Source organism: Emydura macquarii, unplaced genomic scaffold, assembly GCF_026122565.2.
Source record: "Emydura macquarii macquarii isolate MOO-44397 ecotype Brisbane River unplaced genomic scaffold, CSIRO-AGI_Emac_v2 contig_2473, whole genome shotgun sequence".
Lineage (NCBI taxonomy): Eukaryota > Metazoa > Chordata > Testudines > Chelidae > Emydura > Emydura macquarii.
Window position 1 is genome coordinate 19710448 of NW_027132610.1, and position 17971 is coordinate 19728418.

The window sequence follows — 17971 nt, forward strand, 5'->3', positions numbered from 1 at the left end:
AGGAATGTTGTAAGCAAGACACGAGAAGTAATTCTTCTGCTCTACTTCACTCTGATAAGGCCTCAGCTGGAGTATTGTGCCAGTTCTGGAAAAATGTGGACAAATTGGAGAAAGTCCAGAGGAGAGCAACAAAATGATTAAAGGTCTAGAAAACATGACCTTGAAGATTGAAAAAAAAAAAAAAAAAACTGGGTTTGTTTAGTCTGGAGAAGAGAAGCCTGGAGGGGAGAAGGAGGGCATGATAACAGTTTTCAAGTATATACAAAGTTGTTACAAGGAGAGGGTGAAAAATTGCCTAGGGAAGTTGTGGAATCTCCATCACTGGAGGTTTTTAAGAACAAACACCTGTCAGGAATGGTACAGTTATTACGTAGCTCTGCCTTGAGTGCAGGGACTGGAGTAGATGACCTACAGAGGTCCCTTCCAGTCCAACAGTTCTATGATTCTAAATTAAAATCTCTTATTGTGACTGTATTTGGTTTGGGATAACTATGAGCTTGGTGCTGGTTGCAAAGTATCTATTGTCAAAAATTTTAAAATTTATTATAGAATCTTTTCATATAAATCACTACACGTTGGCATGTTTTCTTTACAAAAAGTATTTCAGGACTCTTACAATATAAAGGTTTTACTAGTCTTTGAGAGCTCTGGGTGACAGCTGCTCTATGCCCTCAATGGAAGCAAACTGTACATATTAATTTCCCTAAAATTATTTAGCCTTTCATGTATTTTATAACATTTTGCCATTAAGTAACCCACTTGAAATAAAAAAAATACTGAAGAAATTAAAGCTCATAGCAGAGATGTAAGGATTTTTATTTTTCCTAATGATAAAACATGAATTGTAACAGGAAACAGGCCTTTCTGTTATGACCTAAAATGAAACAAAACAATTAAAAAAACCACAAAATCCATTTTGCTACCAGCTATGGTGTTCTAACGTTAAAGATTTATGAACCAACTAAGGGCTTGTCTACACTATCAGTTAGTGCGTGGCAAGCCAGGGTGTGAATACACAGCATGCTAGCCTGCAGTGCACTAATTGGCCATGTTTGGTCATGCTACTGCACGCTAAAAGTTCTGATGACGGTAGAACACTGTGACCACATGGAGCCCCACTGAAGTTAGTGCAGCTTTGCACAGATGAAGGGGGGTCTAACAACATGAAGTTCAGTGCATGACTGGGGTCTTGGAATGGGGTCCGTACTCTATAGAACATACATCTTTCTATATGTTTGTACGATGCCTAGCACAAAGGTTCCCTGATCCCGACTGGGAACTTTGCATGCTACCACAATATAAATACTTGTAATAAAATAAATAATATACACATATATCAAAATGGAGGCTTATAAAAGCATAAAAGAACACTCCTACTGAAGAGACATTATGGGACACCACCATGTTGACTTGTGCAAATCACCATAATTCTGAAACTTATCATATTACATTACCACGTTAGATATGGCATCTTATTGTTATGTTAGTCCTTGGATTTTATGTATATTTTATTCAACTGCAAATTTAATGTGAATAAATGAAGTCATGTGACTCTGATGTTTTGACATACCTGTGGGGCATATCCAGGAGGCACATAAATAGGAGGCACTGAACCATTTGGGGACATCATTGGAACCTGAGCAGGACCTAAATGGGTTACAGAAGTATTTCAGTACAGAACTATTTAACAAGCTTTAAAAGTTCTAAGTGCATTCTGAACTGCAATATCTCTGCGAAGAAATATACAAGATAACATAGATAAACAGAGAACATGGACTGTAAGAATAATATTATAGTGAAGGGTACTCAATTCAAGGTAACAACAAATGCGGTTTACAGAAAAATTATTTCTCTGCAAATATTTCCCTCTTTCTGGAAATAAAGCTTCTTTTTTTAAACACACAAAGCTATAATCACCAAATATAATTATTAAAAGGAATAGAAACCCATGTATATTTTTACTAGGAAATATTTGAGAAGGATGTTTTGTGGCAAAAATAACGGACTGCAAGTGAGGAGTTCTGTGTTCTATTCTCAGCTTTGCAACAGACTTCCAGGGTATTCTTAGGGAAAGTAAAACTTGTAGGCTGATTTTCAGAGTTGCTGAGCACTCAAGTTCCTATCTATTCCAGTGGAGTTACAAAAGGGATGAATTTGATTCTTTATCAGTAAAATCAGGGTAATACTTTTTCAACCCAAAATAGTGTTCTTATTCTTAGACTTAAGACACTAATGCTTGTAAACTGTGTTCACATCTACAGATGGAAGGTGCTAAGTAAACACAAAGTATTAGCTATATAAGCAGATTAATCCATCCCATGTTTGGTAAGCAAAGATGCTTGAAGAAAAATAAAGGTAGCTCTGCCTGAATGTGGAAAAACTGGGCTACAGCAACAAAAGTATTTCTGAACTTAAAAGTTGAAAAGTTTATACAGGATCCTCAACATAAGAAATTATATAAATGCTTTACCTGCAAAGAAGCTCAATTTTATTTTCTGTGCAATTGGTAGTCCATGATTGACTGCAAAGAAAAATTCTCTATCTAATTAAAGAACAAGATCTTTAGTTGAAGATGAAAAAGATGGTATAAAGGCAAACAAAACATTAAAAGGCTATATTAAAGTTTAACTTGAAATTACAAATCTTCTTCAGCAACTGAAGCAGTGGGAGTTCTAACGGAGTAAGGAGTGTTGAACAGGACCATAAATAATGTAACAAATATATTAGTCTACAATGGGTTGCTATTGTGCCTAACCCTAAAACAGTCTCTCTGACACAGAGTATTTAAGAAGAAAAACAAGGATGGAACTACTTAAAAAAAAAAATAAAGTCAAGAGCAATAGCTGCAGGCATAATAAATGTATCACCGGCCTAAACTCGAAAATACTTCAAATGTTCAGGTAAATACAAGGGGCCTGTTTTCCGCTGCTTGTACCTTGTAGCCAATTATAACTATGAAAAATATTTTCAAAATGATACCACTCCACTTTAAACCACTCACTTTAAACAAATATAAATGACTATATAAGTTACAAGTTAGTTGAGAATCAAGTTCACAGTTCTTCATGCTGCTCACACCTAATTAAAACCCTTCATCCTAGTTGCTCCAGAAACTTTGGTGATGTACATTTATAAAGAAAGATAGATAGTATGGATAGATGGTTAGCACATCAATGGGTGTTAATTTGGCCGGGTGCAGCAAGAGTAAAGCAGAGTGTTCTGAACACCAAGCCATACTTCCTTTGACTGATATAAGAAGCAGTTTTCTCCAAAGCCACTACAAAAGATGCCATATGGTGGCATTAACACATTACTCCCAACACAGCCACATTCATAAAGCACCTACTCCTCAGCAGTCAAAAAATAAGAGACTCAAGGTAATTTATGAACTTGAATGAGTCCCTCTTGTGGTAGCATTAAGTCAAGGTGCTAACTTTGCAATATTTATATCTTGACTTTAAAATTCTGAAGTTTTAAAAATAGAGAGAAGATTGCCTTTCCAGCCTGAACGAGAAGAAACAAACTCCATTATACTTCTGATTAGGTTTCTAAATCACAGTAAAATGTAATCAATGGTAGATAAACTCAAAAAAAAAAAAAATTGAAAAGCTTGGCAGAGTTCCTTGACGTGATGTTTTTGACAAAAAGCACGGTACTGCTTGCATGACTTGGGAAAAAAGTTTTTTTGTGAGAGCTCAGGATAAAATGCTAATGATGGATTTAAAAAATAAAATAAAATAAAATTGGGGTTGTTTTTTGTTTTTACAACTAATGTGATCTTGGTTTTATGCAGGCATTGTAAAAGGAACTCATGTTTCTTTTAGCTATTGCTTTTAGTTACTTATTAGACTGTTGATAAGTATACTTGACAAATTTACTGTAGCTCGCCATGAAATATAGCAATACTGTCACATAATCAGCCAATAATGGCACTATTAGGACATGTTAACATTTAAATTTTTTATAGTGTACACAAATGAAATTCTGCGTTAGAAAGTCTTTCATTAACAACATGGCATTTGATTATTAATGTCAAAGGTTTCCATTATCTAAATTGTAAGTCTGGAATCTTCTATATATTATGCATGCTGAATCTCATTATGAAGGTAAAACTAAAGGGCACAGAGAAAAAAAAATCGGATAGAAATATTTTATGGTTTAAAACAGTAGTGCCAACCTTATTACACAGGAGGGCCACATAAGCCTAAACACAATTTTGTGTGGGCCAAACAAATTTTACATGTTTTAATAAGATTTAAAATCACCTGTATTGATTTATATTTTAAGTTCAGCTTGTTTCGCATGTATTTAGATAGGTTGTTTCTATATAAAGTGTTGTCTATTTACACATTTGTGTAAATTAATATGATGTATATATGATGACAAAATGCTAATGATTTGTCTGTTAGTATATTGTGTTGAAGCAGGCCACTGGCCTTATGAAATACTCTGCTGGGCCAGGTATGGCCTGCAGGCCGTAGGTTGGGCTCCCCGGTTTAAAATATAACTGCCTGCAAAATGCCTTACCACACACTAAAAATATCACATTAAACCAGAAGACACATATGTTTTCCCATACTTCCAATAGTGCCATTGTATCAGAACGTCTACATTTCACTTAAATTATTACAACAGAACTAGCTTGTAATTTTTTTTTTTCCTGCAGGGATGAGCATTTTGTCCCAAAGGGGAAACAAAGAGGTGGTGGTGGGGAACAACTGTCATAAGAGTTCTGCTATAGAGTTCATGAAAATTAAGAACACATGCCCAAAGTAGTAGTGAAACCTAAACACAACAGCTCAGGTCATACCACTGTAGCAGGTTGCTTAAAATCTTAAGTTTGCCCATTTGAACAGAATGTAAAAGAAAATATTGTGCATCTTATAGATACTGAAAAGAGGGAAGCAAAATTAATGTGATGTATGCTTTCAACTGTCCCAAACATTAATTTTAATTTTAGCAAAATACATTTAAATCCTGTAAACATCAAAATATTGAAAAAACTTAAACAGTTTTAAACCTAATTTTTTCATTGAATTTTGAATTCAGTAAAGACACTATAAACTTAAATAGGCTGAATTTTCAACATAAAAACCAAACATTTTATCAGGCTATAAACAAAGATTCTTTCTGGGCAGTAACTGTATGTACTGTTCTTACAAAACTAGTATTCATAATGGCCTCCAAATCCAATACTTGCTGCTAATTTTATGTTCGAACAGACAGGGAGGTCCTTAAACCAGGACATGCAGTGATACACATTCATCTACTGAACCCACATACTAATAAAGACAATTCATAATCTTACATAACACTAGATCTATGTTTAAATGTACCAAACCTTTTCTACATTTTATAGCTATTATCTATCTGGCATCTGCTGAAAACACAGAGTGGGTTTAGATTTATGTAATGCATTTCATGTTTTAACACAAAAGCAGACCTCTCTTTCAAAATACAGTCAGCAAATCTTACCACTCATTTTGTTTTTACTGTAACCGCAGAAGAGTAAACAAGATCCTGTGATCCTAGGTTGGACACGTTAGCAGCTTTAATTGGAGAATGGTTTCGTTTTGGTACTGTTTGAGGAAAAGCTCCTTTGACCGAGTCACATGATCATCACATGACTTACTGAGAAAGGAAAAAAAGGGGAAGCTTCAGGTGTGCAACAGCAAACACTGCACTTCCTTGTCTGTGATAAGATTTTTATATTTTAAATTATGTACTATAAGTGGCTTCAAAAGCTTGTCAAAACAAGTGGTAAAAATAGCTCATTTTAAAGGAGAAGATGACAACTTTTCTCAGTGGAACACCCCACAGAGAAACACTTCATTTACAGTTTTACATGATGTATAGTCTGATTTTTTGCAATCTTACATACTACATAATAACTGCTGATGTGATTATTTAAGAAGTTCTTATCACTGAATGCTTTTTACATTTTAAGTAACAGGATTACATTTTAAAGGATTATTTTAACCATTTATTTTCTGATTAGGAGCATTCTTTTTAGCTAACTGATAACCAGTTACCCCTTGAGGAAGGAGGTACATATAAATACCTCTTTTTAAACAAACACTATTTTGGCACCACGTTTAGCAAGATGCAGTGGTTGTAATACTAATCTATGTGGATGCTGCAGGTCATGAACACTGCTATACTTAGCATTAGTCTAATGTGAACAAGGATGAATCACTCTCTCTTTGTTATTCCCAGGAGGAAACAGTGCTCAGGATTTACTGCAGCACATTAGGTTAACTAAGTCTCTGTAACTGAACACCCACACTTTGACATCACACAGGCAATGATATGCATCACTGACGCAAGCACTGCCAGGATCAAATACAAATGCCACAGCGGTTGAAACAATAGAGTGCACCGCTGACGTAGCAGCATGTCCATCTAACATTGACAGACTGCAGTAAATCAATAGTCCCCGATGCCAGGAATAGTTGCACCACTCTTTTTACATAATAGCTAAGACTTGGAAGTTTTGTTTTAGGCTTCCAGCAGCTACACTAATTAGAGACAGCAACAACAACAAAGAAGTCTATATCTATTTAAATTCTGTCTGGAAGATACCATGAAGTATCAGCTCTGAGAGACTAGAAAATGCTGCAAAGAAAGAACTGAGAAGTATCAGCTCTAAGAGACTAGAAAGTGCTGCAAAGAAAGGACTGAGAATTTTACTTATAATAAGCAGATAATATAATCAAAGAAAGCACTAAGAAAAAACAAAAAGAGAAAGCATAATAAGGGCTTGAGCTGAGCTTGAGCTGAAAAGGAGGCACCAGTAGGAGCTGTGAGTACTACAAGGATGTGGATAAACTGAGGACTTTAGGTTCCTGTGCTGTCAGTCTAAAACTTTCCATTAGCCCTAAATTCACATTGACAAAACAACCTCTTCACCATCAGTCTAGCTTTGGAATCAAAGCTGTGCGGTAGCTGCTCACAAACTAGGATGGCCAATTTAAATATGTATTTTTAAATTGAGTGCTAAATCTACCCATGAATAGATTGCAGTGAACAAGGAAGTTTAGCCTATAAAAAGATAGTAGGAAGAATGCAAGGGGAAAATGCTCAAACAAAGCAGATACTTTCAGAACTGGAAAACCCCCATCAGCTTCAAACAAAGAGACTGAGGAATAATGGATCAAAGGAGAGAGAGCTCTGAAGCGTGATCAGCTGCAATCACTCCTGAAGAGTCCCTTCCAAAAACATTGGAGGATTTTCCATGGGAGTGCACACCCATTCAAACTGAGAAAATAAAAGGAGGCCATCACATCCCCACACAGAAGCAAATTGCCTGGAGAGCACAGATTCCCTTTAGGGTTTTATAATTAATATACCAATCAACTCTGACCTATATTGGCCCAAACCTTTGAGGAAACAGAAGATAAAGGCTTCCTTGCCCAAAATATTAAACATACTTTTATTTCAATTATTTCTGTGACCATAATGCAGTCTTTTTTTTTTTTTTGCCAGTTACAGGCCTACCTCTTTAATCAATGTAATCTTCAAAATATAAGATAAAATCTTGGACTTTGCAACAGAGTGATAATTGAGGACATGTATGCCAGCCACGATGCTCCAGTCCTACAGTGGCAAGGGCTACTGTCTCCAATCCTCTTATATCTTGTTCTGATCCAAATACCTGGCTAGCAATACGTCACTAGGCATCCATAAGTCACTAGAAGACTAATACAATACACTAGACTGAACACAAGGCATTTTTCCATGTTAATGTTCTTATTCTCAGTTGTAAAAATCTAACTACCTATGCTGGCTCTTTAATGTGATTAAAGAACTGTGTTTGTCTTACAATTTGTCCTCACACAAAAAGCTAACTGGGGAAAGCGTGAGAGACTCCCCATTTTCCAAGATTGCCCCTGTACAGTGCTTACATGATGGGACTTTCACCATTTGCACATAATACTTAACATGTACAATATGACTGAGGTGATTCAGAACTAGTTAAGAAACAAACCTGACCCTCTGATGGGACTTAAAACTTGCTAGGGAATATATATACATATCATCTAAAGGATTTTAGCTACACAGGTCAGCATTTTTTTTGTTGCCACTTTCAGTTAATAAAACTTTTGTCTTTTGAAGGACTGAAAGGGTCTTTTCTGTATCTTTATAGCCAACATGCTGCACCAAAGAGTTATTTCCTTCTGTCAGAGCTTAAGAGGCAACACCAATACCTAAAGAGAGTGCAGAATTTTTTGGCATCTCCTACTTTCTCAGGAAATAAAGATCTAAGGGAATCCTCTTTCTCCAGTTGTGAATTTCTTAATACTCAAAAAACCTGAATGAAATCTGCATACAGTACATCATGACTAAGCAAATCAACTATACATATTATTGCTTGTACCCAAAACACTAATTTTCAGAGTGAGGCATACCAGAGTTATGACTGAAAATATATGGAAGATGCCTTTTGGACGTAATGAACTTCTATTTTCTGAATTTTAATGACTGATGGTATTTGAATATTAAACAACATACCTAGCTAGAAAGGGTAGGAGAAAGTCAGGAAGGCATCACGGCTCCAAGAAAGTAACACCCGAAGATTACGTCCAGGAAAGAGAAGGTATTCAATTTGTGAAGTCTGGTGAACACCTGAAGGAAAAGCCAAATATCTACCCTCCAGATTTTTTCTACATATCTTTCAGTTCATAAAAATTCTATATATTTAATCAATGAGAGTTCTGTGGCACCTTAAAGACTAACAAATTTATTTGGGCATAAGCTTTCGTGGGCAGAAACCCACTTCATCAGATGCATGGGAACTCGGGAACTCGTATACATTTAATAGAATTCACTTTGAATTAGGATCGGTTGAATTGTGTAGGCTTCAGAGACATACAAGAAAGGGCATATAACTCTACCATTAGACTATCTCCACTTTAATGACAATGAAGTATCACAAGTACTTCCCCTTCCTAGTAAATAGACCAGGGCAGAAACTGGGAAGACCAATTTCTTAGGTAAACTGGAACAGAGGCAAAACTTTCAAATAGCAAGAGGTGACAGGCCTAAAGATTTGTTTTTCATCAAGACAGAGTGGAAGAAAATTTGTAGGACATAGCAGCTGGGTTACTAAGAGATCCAGCAGAGAGAGTGACAACTAGGTAACTGAAATAATGATTCCTGAAGATTAAGGTGGCCTCTTCTTATAAAGTTCTGGGATCAGAGGCATTGTGGGAGGGCATCCCATGATCCTTGTATTTACTGGTGAGCTGTGCAATCTGGTGCTTTGATTCTGGACTTAGCCTGCCACACCACTGAACAGATGATATGGCAGCAGTGGAGGAAGGATGAGAAAGCTAAGAACCTCATATAGCAATTCTTACCACATCAACTCTTACTGGAGCCGCTTCAAACAATGTAGCACCATTTCTGGGCTTGGGAAACTAATGTTGATTTGTGGGAAAGAATTATTCTCCAGACCTGGCATGATCAGCAGTGACAAAAGAATTTCAGGATGGCAAAGGCAACTTTTTTTGAGATCTGTGCTGAAATAGCCCTAGCGTTGCAGCAGCAGCATGCAATGTGTGGTGAGCCATATCCATTGAGAAGCAGGTTACCACTGTTCTCTACTATCTGGCCAACCCTGAATGTTGCAAGTCTGTAAATAACCAATTTGCTGTAGGGAGATCGACTGTTGGCTCCACCGTCATGCAAGTGTGTGATGCCATGCCCTAATGAATATAGGAGACTTTGCCCCCAGGATCACTCTAGACAGTAATGATAGAGAAATTGCTCCAGTTATCCTGAAAGACCTGGCTTATCCTCTGCTTCCCTGGCTAAGGAAGCCATTCACGGACTACTTGGACAGATGGAAAGAACTGTTTAACTATCACCATAGTAGCTACAGAATGACAGTGGAGTATGCACTGGCCATCTTAAAGGAAGGTGGCACTATTTATGAGCCAGGCTGGAAGCTGCAGAATTATTTGCTTAAAATTATAGCTGTATGTTATAAGTCTTAACGATGGGTGGGAGGCTGAGGTGCAGAGACTTGCTCAGTAGTTTAAGCAGTCAGCAAGGCATCATAAGAAAATGAAAACAGCCACAACAATACTGTCAAGGATGCTGTAAAAGGCTGGCTGGCCCTTTAAGGCAGCTGGGCTCAGCCTTGCCCATAATGGCTACCAGGGGCAATTAGTGAGCTCAGATAGGTGTAATGGAGTTAGTGACTGAGCCCAGCTGCACAGGACTACTTAAATAGAGCTGGGAACAGTCTATGGGGAAAAGACTGTAGAGAAAGCAGGACTCTCTGCAGAAAGGAGAATCCACAGGGTGTAGGATAGGCTTCTGGGAATGAGGGTGGGGAAAGCCCTGAGATAGGGCTTAAAGGATATGTCTACACAGCAATTAAACATCCACGGCTTCCCTGGGTCGACTTGGGCTCGGGCTATAAAACTGCAGTGTAGACATTCAGGCTCAGACTGGAGCCCAAGCTCTGGGATCCCACGGGAGGTCCCAGTACCCTGGCTCCAACCCAAACCTGATCGTTTACACAGCAATTTTTAAACCTGCAAGTTTGACTCAGCTGACCAGGGCCAGCTGTGGCTGTGCCACAGATCTTTTATTCCTGTGTAGACATACCTGTACAGGTTGGATGTCAAGTAGGCGAACCCACATGAAGCAGAGTAAGCTCCTCTGGAGAAGCCCTAAGATAGGGCCTACAAAGATCAGGGAGATCCTAAGGGAAGCTACCAAAGTCCTGGAAGAAAGGTAACAGTAGGGGAATCCTGCTGGGGAAGAAGCAAGATAAGAAAGCATTGCATAGGCCAAGAGACGGCTCCAAAAAGCAGAGGACTTTAGTAGAGCCTGAGAGCGGCAGAAGAACCTGCATTTGAGTTGGATTTCCAGTTGAATCTTCTATCACCCCAGAAAGGCACTGAATTTTATGTGACTTGGCTGGACAGCTGGAAGACCTGGCAAGAGGCAGATGGCCAGGAGGAAGTGCCAGAAACGGGGACCCCTTGCAGCACTGAAGACTGACACAAGGGGGTACTACTGGTGGTGAGTACACTACCTTACAAATGCCTATTGCTTTTACTTTGAATTTCAGTCCTGCTGAACATTCAGCTGTTATCCTGGGGAGGCAGGGGGTATAGACACTGCATTGCTCACAGTCCTTTATGAGTGGTATAAGTGGCACAATGTGCCACTCCTTATGTTATCTTGTGTCTGTGCTGTTAGACTTTAGTAAAAAGCCTCTGACTTATGCTAAATTTACATTTTTTCTGTGTACCATGCACTGCAGATTCTTTATAGATGAATTTTTAAGTATTTGTATTCTTAAACAAAGTCAATAACCAGAAACAAACCTTTAATTAAAACATCAATGAAACACAGCTTTAAAGTGACACAGTGCAGTGGGGAGCAGTGCACAACAATGGGGAGGGAGAAGAACTCCAATTCACAGACAATTATATGTCTTGCCTCTGCCTATTCTTGTCCTTGGACATTCTGGTGTTGAGCGTCAGGGCTCAAAGTTATCAGGGGCATTTAAGGGCTTGAAAGAGCACAGCTTCCAGGTTTAATTCTTCTTGCTGTCCTGAACTTGGGCCAGGGACAGGAATAGCATCTTGGAGCCCAGCTGTGGGGTACAGTGGGAAACATATGCTGCTGTTCCTAGTATCTTGTATTGTCCAAGGGTTTCAGTAGAGCGCTGGGTCCTGGTTAAGGGCACTGGACTGTCTGTGTGCACGCTATCAGCATGCACTGCAGCAAAGCATTTTACTTCTGTATTGCCTCCAGGAGTTGCCTCTGCATATCCCTGTGTCAGCGTGATAGCTGGCCCCCTGAATGGGTCAGGCACCCAGGCTACCTCTGACAAGGAGGAATGGCAGTAGTTAACTCACTGAGTAACTGGGATGCAGTTAATTAGACAGGTGAGGGAAGCACCTGAAAATGATAAAAGGCTAAAGATTGCAGTTAGACAAGGACTCCTGAGGAGAAAGGAAAGAAAGCTTCAGAGGAGGGAAGCTGCCAGGGAGCCCAAATTAGGCAAAAGTTGCCTAGACAGAGGCATTTTTCTAATATATATTTCTCATATCCCCTCCCTGAGAGTCTTCCCACACTTGGGGGATCTCAGATGGTTAGTGGTGGGTGAATGGGAGCTAGATTAGGACTTCTGGGTGTGCAACAGATGCTATTTGAGTGTGCAGTTGTGCCTTGGAGGCTGTGGGGATTGGGAATTATGTTCAGGGTTTGGTTTTGCGGTTTAGGCTGTGCCTTGGAAGTGCTTATCTGGTGTTGGAGGGATTAGCAGGGGGCATCTGGGGGCAAACTAGATAGTAATCCCCTTTAGGCCGTCCTGCCTCTCAGTGATGTTACACTGAGGTTGGTGACTAGAAGGCAGAGAACAACCTTATTCAGAAAAGCAAAAGGCAGACCAGCAAGAGATGCTGTGAAGTTATTCACCAGAAGTGTTGCAGGAGTGGTAGGGAGTTGTGAGCTACGCTGGGAGCAATGACTATGCAGCAATTCCCCATAATATTCAAACCAAAACTAAACAATTCCTCAATTTAGATTCTGCTTTATCTCCCCTGCAGACATGCTGAAAGTGCAGAGAAAAACAGATTGGGTTCTGCACTGATTGTTTGCAGCTTTAACTGCTCAGTCTTTTTCTGTGTAAGCCTGTGAAAAGTCAGTTGGAGCTGTACAGCTATGCTATCCCTAAGGCAGTGGTCCCCAAACTGTGGGGTGTGCCAGCAAAGGAGGACACGAAGAACATTCAGGGCCATGTGGCAGGGCCTGGGCCAGCCTGAATGGAAGGTGGGGAGAGAGAGCACCACCCAGCTCCCAGCCTCAAGCTCCCATTACGGGCAGAGGGGTGCGACAAAAAAAGTTTGGGGGCCACTGCCCTAAGTAAACTTCTTTTCTTGTATGAATGCATATACAACTCAACATGGAACTGTAGTCTTAGTATCTCAATAGGCATGCAATGTCCATGTCTACCTCATGTAAACCGAGACTACTAATCAAACTTTTTTTATTCCGTAACAATTGTCTCAAACTGTTACATTTAGCACAGCTGAATGTCTTCATTATTCGAATATGCCACTGGAGGGACTGTTGTAATAATAAGGCCTACAAATTTACCTTCATTGTAAGATCAGCTGTAAAAAGTATATGAAACTGTTACAAATTATAACAAATATTAATGAAAGTAGGTAAAGTTGTTTATAATAATGAATGTTACAAACAAGTGTTAAGTAAACCAGATAGATGGACTAAATTAGTCCAAACAACAAAAAGTACCTGTGATAAGATTCAAGAACTGTTGAAATCATGCTTGGTAAAAACAGAAGTTGTGGAACCAGATGTTAATGGACCAAAATTGGTGTGACATTAGGCCTAATTGGTGGGCAAAATAATGAGGGGAATGAACTATGCCAACCTCTCTTCCCATTTTGGATTTCTTAAAAAGAGATGTTGGGGGAAAAAATTTCATCCTCCACCCCATTTTGCATGCCAGCTCATCTTGTCTCGTCTCATCTCATCTTCTCTGACCCCAAGATAAAAGAAGCAGACTGGATTAAAAGATTTTCTTCCAGCGGGCCTCATCCTTATTTAAGGAACTTTTATTTTTACATATGAATACTGAAAATCATTGATATCCAGTCCTCAACTTACCAGTGGGAATACCCAGTTGCCGTCATCACAGTCACATAAAATCCTGTTTTGCCTCCCTTTCCTATCATTACTTTCTGCCCCACTAATTCTTTCCTACTATCCTCTCTCTCAGCTTTCCACTGAACTGTGAAATCAACTAAACTGTATCCACCAAAGCCTGCCCTCTCTAAGGGAAATGAACACAACCAGATGATTTCCCTGACTGGAATATAAACCAACCTCCAAGCAACAGGTGCTCTGGTTGACCTGCCAGCCAAAGCATCCATTTGTGATTTAGCAGCCACCCAGTGTTCCAAAGACATCAACAAATGCTCTATTTCCCCTAGTTTTTCTATCCTAGCTCTCCTACCTTCTGTCTATTAGAAACAGGAGAAGAAAATACTCAGTCCTGGTGTGTAAAGGGTAACACTAGCCCTTTCCATCAACGAAAGGTTTGTTTTGAAAATTTAAAAAAAAACCCTAATATTTTGAGCATGAGAACAGGGGAGGAAGGAGGTATTTACTGGGCAAGACATATGGAGGGAAGTAAAGGAACACAGGTAGAAAGTATGTGCCCTCCATGGCATGGGCTTATACAGTTGATGGTTGGGGCTTTAGCATCAGCATTTAGCATTAGCTGGTCCAGCTGCCATTTTGAAAACAGGTAGGGTGGGGTACTGAGTCAGGTGAATGAATGGGGATAGCATGGGCTGAAGGAAGGGGACATCATGGGTGCTGGAGACCAAAAAAGACTCCTAACTCACATCTGCCAAAAATGGCTGTAGCTGTGGGGCACCTGGAACAGAAGTCGGCACTGCAGTAAAGTATAATAATAAATAATTGTAAAGATACTTACATGCCAAGGAGGATCTACCTCCAGCATCCAGGGCTGGGTTTCTGGGTTCCTACATGATCATCCTCAAGGTTCTGAGTCCTGGGGAGATCCTGGCTTTCTGGAAATAGCTCTTTGCTGCCCTCCTCATGTCCCTCCTCCACTGACCCTTGCTGCTTGTCTTCAGGGGTTGGAGGGGAAAAAGAGGGGCAGAAAGTGCACAATGTCCTTGGGTTTGGTAATTGTGTAATTGCTCAAAATTCAATCCAGCTCCTCAAGAATTGGACAGGTTACATTTCCATGACTGGACTATTTCCTGACATCCCTGGTTTTAATGTAAGTTCTCCTGAGCTGTTTGCACTTTATCTGGCTCTGGTTGGCGTCCCAATTGTGACCCCTCATGGATATCTGACTAGCAATGTCCACAAACACCTCTCTCTAGCAGTGGCTGGCCCCAACAGCTTGCTACACTGATGCTTCTCCCCAGATGATGGTGATATCTAGGATTTCAGTATAGCTCCAAGTGGCTGGTGAAGGCATGTTATAAAGGCTGCTGGAGTAATATTGCTGTAACGCTGATATATTGGAATCCAGGACCAAGTTTGCTGATCTTGGCATCATGCCACTTTTTTAAATGGGGGAAGGACATCCAGTCAACTTACCCCAGTGCAGTGGAACGCACACAGGTAAATTGAGAGTTCAGTAATGGACACCCATTTAAAGGACAGCCAAAGTAGTGCATAGCAGCATTGTGTGTGCACAAACAACAGATCACTTCATATTGAACTTGGTACACTCAGAGGATTACAGAGTTTGCAATAAATGCAGAGTTAGTGCACTCTATGGAGTTGCATCGTGTGTATGCAAGCATTTTAAACACAAAATGGGCTTTAACATAAAAAAGAGGCTTACAAGAAATGGAAGCTTGGACAGATCACTAGGGTAGAATATTAAAAATACTGCTTGAGCATGCAGGAGTGAAATCAGGAAGGCCACTGCACAACTGGAATTGCAGCTAGCAAAGGACGTGAAGGGTAACAAGAAGGGTTTCTACAGATGTTAGTAAAAAGAAGAAGGTCAGGAAAAGTGTGGGCCCCTTATAGAATGGGGGAGACAACCTAGTGACCGATGATGTGGAAAAAGCTGAAGTACTCAATGCTTTTTTTTTTTTTTTTGGCCTCTGTCTTCACAGACAAGGTCGGCTGCCAGACTACTGCACTGGGCAGCACAGAATGGGGAGGAGGTGAGCACCCTCAGTGCTGAAAGAACCGGTTCAGGACTATTTAGAAAGGCTGGACATGCACAAATCCATGGGTCTGGATGCAATGCATCTGAGGGTGCTGAGGGAGTTGGCTGATGTGATTGCAGGGCCGTTGGCCATTATCTTTGAAAATTCATGGTGATTGATGGAGGTCCCAGATGATTGGAAAAAGGCAAATATAGTGCCCATCTTCAAAAAAGGGAAGGAGGAGGATCCGGGGAACACCAGACTGGTCAGCATTACCTCAGTCCCTGGAAAAATCAAGGAGCAGGTCCTCAAGGAATCCATTTTCAGGCACTTGGAAGAGACGAAGGTGTTCAGGAACAGTCAGCATGGATTCACCAAGGGCAAGTCATGCCTGACCAACCTGACTGCCCTCTATGATGAGATGACTGGCTCTGTGTATGTCGGGAAAGTGGTGGACATGATCTACCTTGACTTTAGCAAAGCTTTTGGTATGGTCTCTCACAGTATTCTTGTCGGCAAGTTGAAGTATGGGTTGGACGAATGGACTATAAGATGGATAGAAAGCTGGCTAGATCATGGAGCTCAACAGGTAGTGATCAACAGCTTGAACGCTAGTTGGCAGCTGGTAACAAGCAGAGTGCCCCAGGGGTTGGTGCTGGGGCCGGTTTTGTTGAACATCTTCATTAATGATCTAGAGGATGGGATGGATTGCACCCTCAGCAAGCTTGCAGATGACATTAAGCTGGGGGGAGTGGTAGATACCCTGGAGGGTATCGACAGGATACAGAGTGACCTAGACCAATTGGAGGATTGGGCCAAAAAAAAAAATCAGTAAAAAGGAAGATATGAGATTCTTTTTCAACAAATAGCATATCAATGAGATTTCATTATATGATTTGATAGGAAATACTATGAGAGTAAAGTGTTCTCAACGTAATATAACTTAAGTAAAAACTCCAAATAAGAATTTTTAAAGATCTGCTTCAAACTTTTCTTCATGTGTGCACATTTAAATGAGCATTAAGTCAAGTCCACTGGTGTGGTATCTTTGATCTAGGTTTAATACAAAATCTCAATCCCATTCCTATCAGGGTCAATTTCTCTTAATTTCTATTTCACTTTTGCCTCTTTAGATCTGCAATGAGAAATGTGTTGGACTACTTCCTTTCCAGCAGTACGGTCATATCAAGGAATGAAATGAGCTAGACACAAAAGCAGAAGCATCAGGACTGTAGGACATGGAAGACACTTGTCATGGACATGATCATGAATGTGTGCATGTGCATAGTACACACATAGTGATGCAATTTATGTGATCTAATATTGGTATTTCAGTCAAGTGCCTCCTGAACCATGCTATAGTGGGGGTGGATGTGATGGGATGGGAGGGTAAAGGAGAAAAGCAGATTGGGTGAAGTCATATGCTTTAAACTAAAATCAGTGTTTGGAAAATCATTTCTCTCTATCCCGTTAGCAAGAAAGTGGTTTGATGGTGTATACATTTCATTTCCTCTCTTAGCCATCTGATTTTAATCTGTTACTGGAGTGAGGGCACACACAGAGCTAGAAAGGCATAAGGAGGAAATGTTGTTCACCCTGTGCAGTAACCATAGTTCTTCAAGATGCGGTCCCTATGGGTGCTCCACTTCAGATTTGGATGGGCCTCTTAAGCCCTTGATCAGAGATTTCTAGCTAGTGTCCATTCAGTCCACGCCTGTGCCTTATGCCTCCTCGTGACACACACTGAAGCTATTTAGGGATGAATAGGCAAACCACTCTCAGTTCCATCTCTACACAGTCATCCCCTAGTGAACAACTGAAGCAGAGGGAAAGGAGTCTGGGTAATGGACCACCCATAGGGACACACATCTGAAAGAACTACAGTTACTGCGCAGGGCGAGTAACATTTCCTTCTTTGAGTAGTGTCCCTATTGGTGCTCCTCTTCAGGCAGGGCGGCACATGATTCCTGCCTTTGAGTACCGGCTCTTGGACTGTGGCCTCACCTCCTGCTCTACCCCCTCCCCAAGGCCCTGTCCATGCTCCACCCCCAGCACTGGGAGATCTGCCATTGGATCCAATCTCCCTGACACTATAGGCCAATGGGACAGCAACTAAGATGGCTGTCTTCATAGATAAATGAAGGAGGGAGCAGGTAGTCACTGGTTCAAATGGAGGTCTCGTGACGTGGTTGACAACCAGGTTGAGGTCCCAAGATGGGGTGGAGTGTCTAATGTGGGAGGAAGAAGTTACCCAGACCCTTACTAAATCTGGA

General features: G+C 40.3%; 1 protein-coding gene across 5 annotated transcripts in view; it reads right to left on the reverse strand.

The window, feature by feature from the left end:
- Positions 1-17971, reverse strand: part of FNDC3A (fibronectin type III domain containing 3A) — a 194057-nt gene that overhangs the window by 79595 nt on the left and 96491 nt on the right. For 4 of the 5 annotated variants that reach the window (XM_067563102.1, XM_067563103.1, XM_067563099.1 and 1 more), the window contains one exon: positions 1571-1647. In XM_067563102.1, coding sequence (XP_067419203.1) covers positions 1571-1647 — 77 coding nt within the window. Of the gene's footprint in view, positions 1-1570; positions 1648-5475; positions 5570-17971 lie in introns of those variants that run through there. The other variant, XM_067563104.1, reaches the window with a different exon arrangement.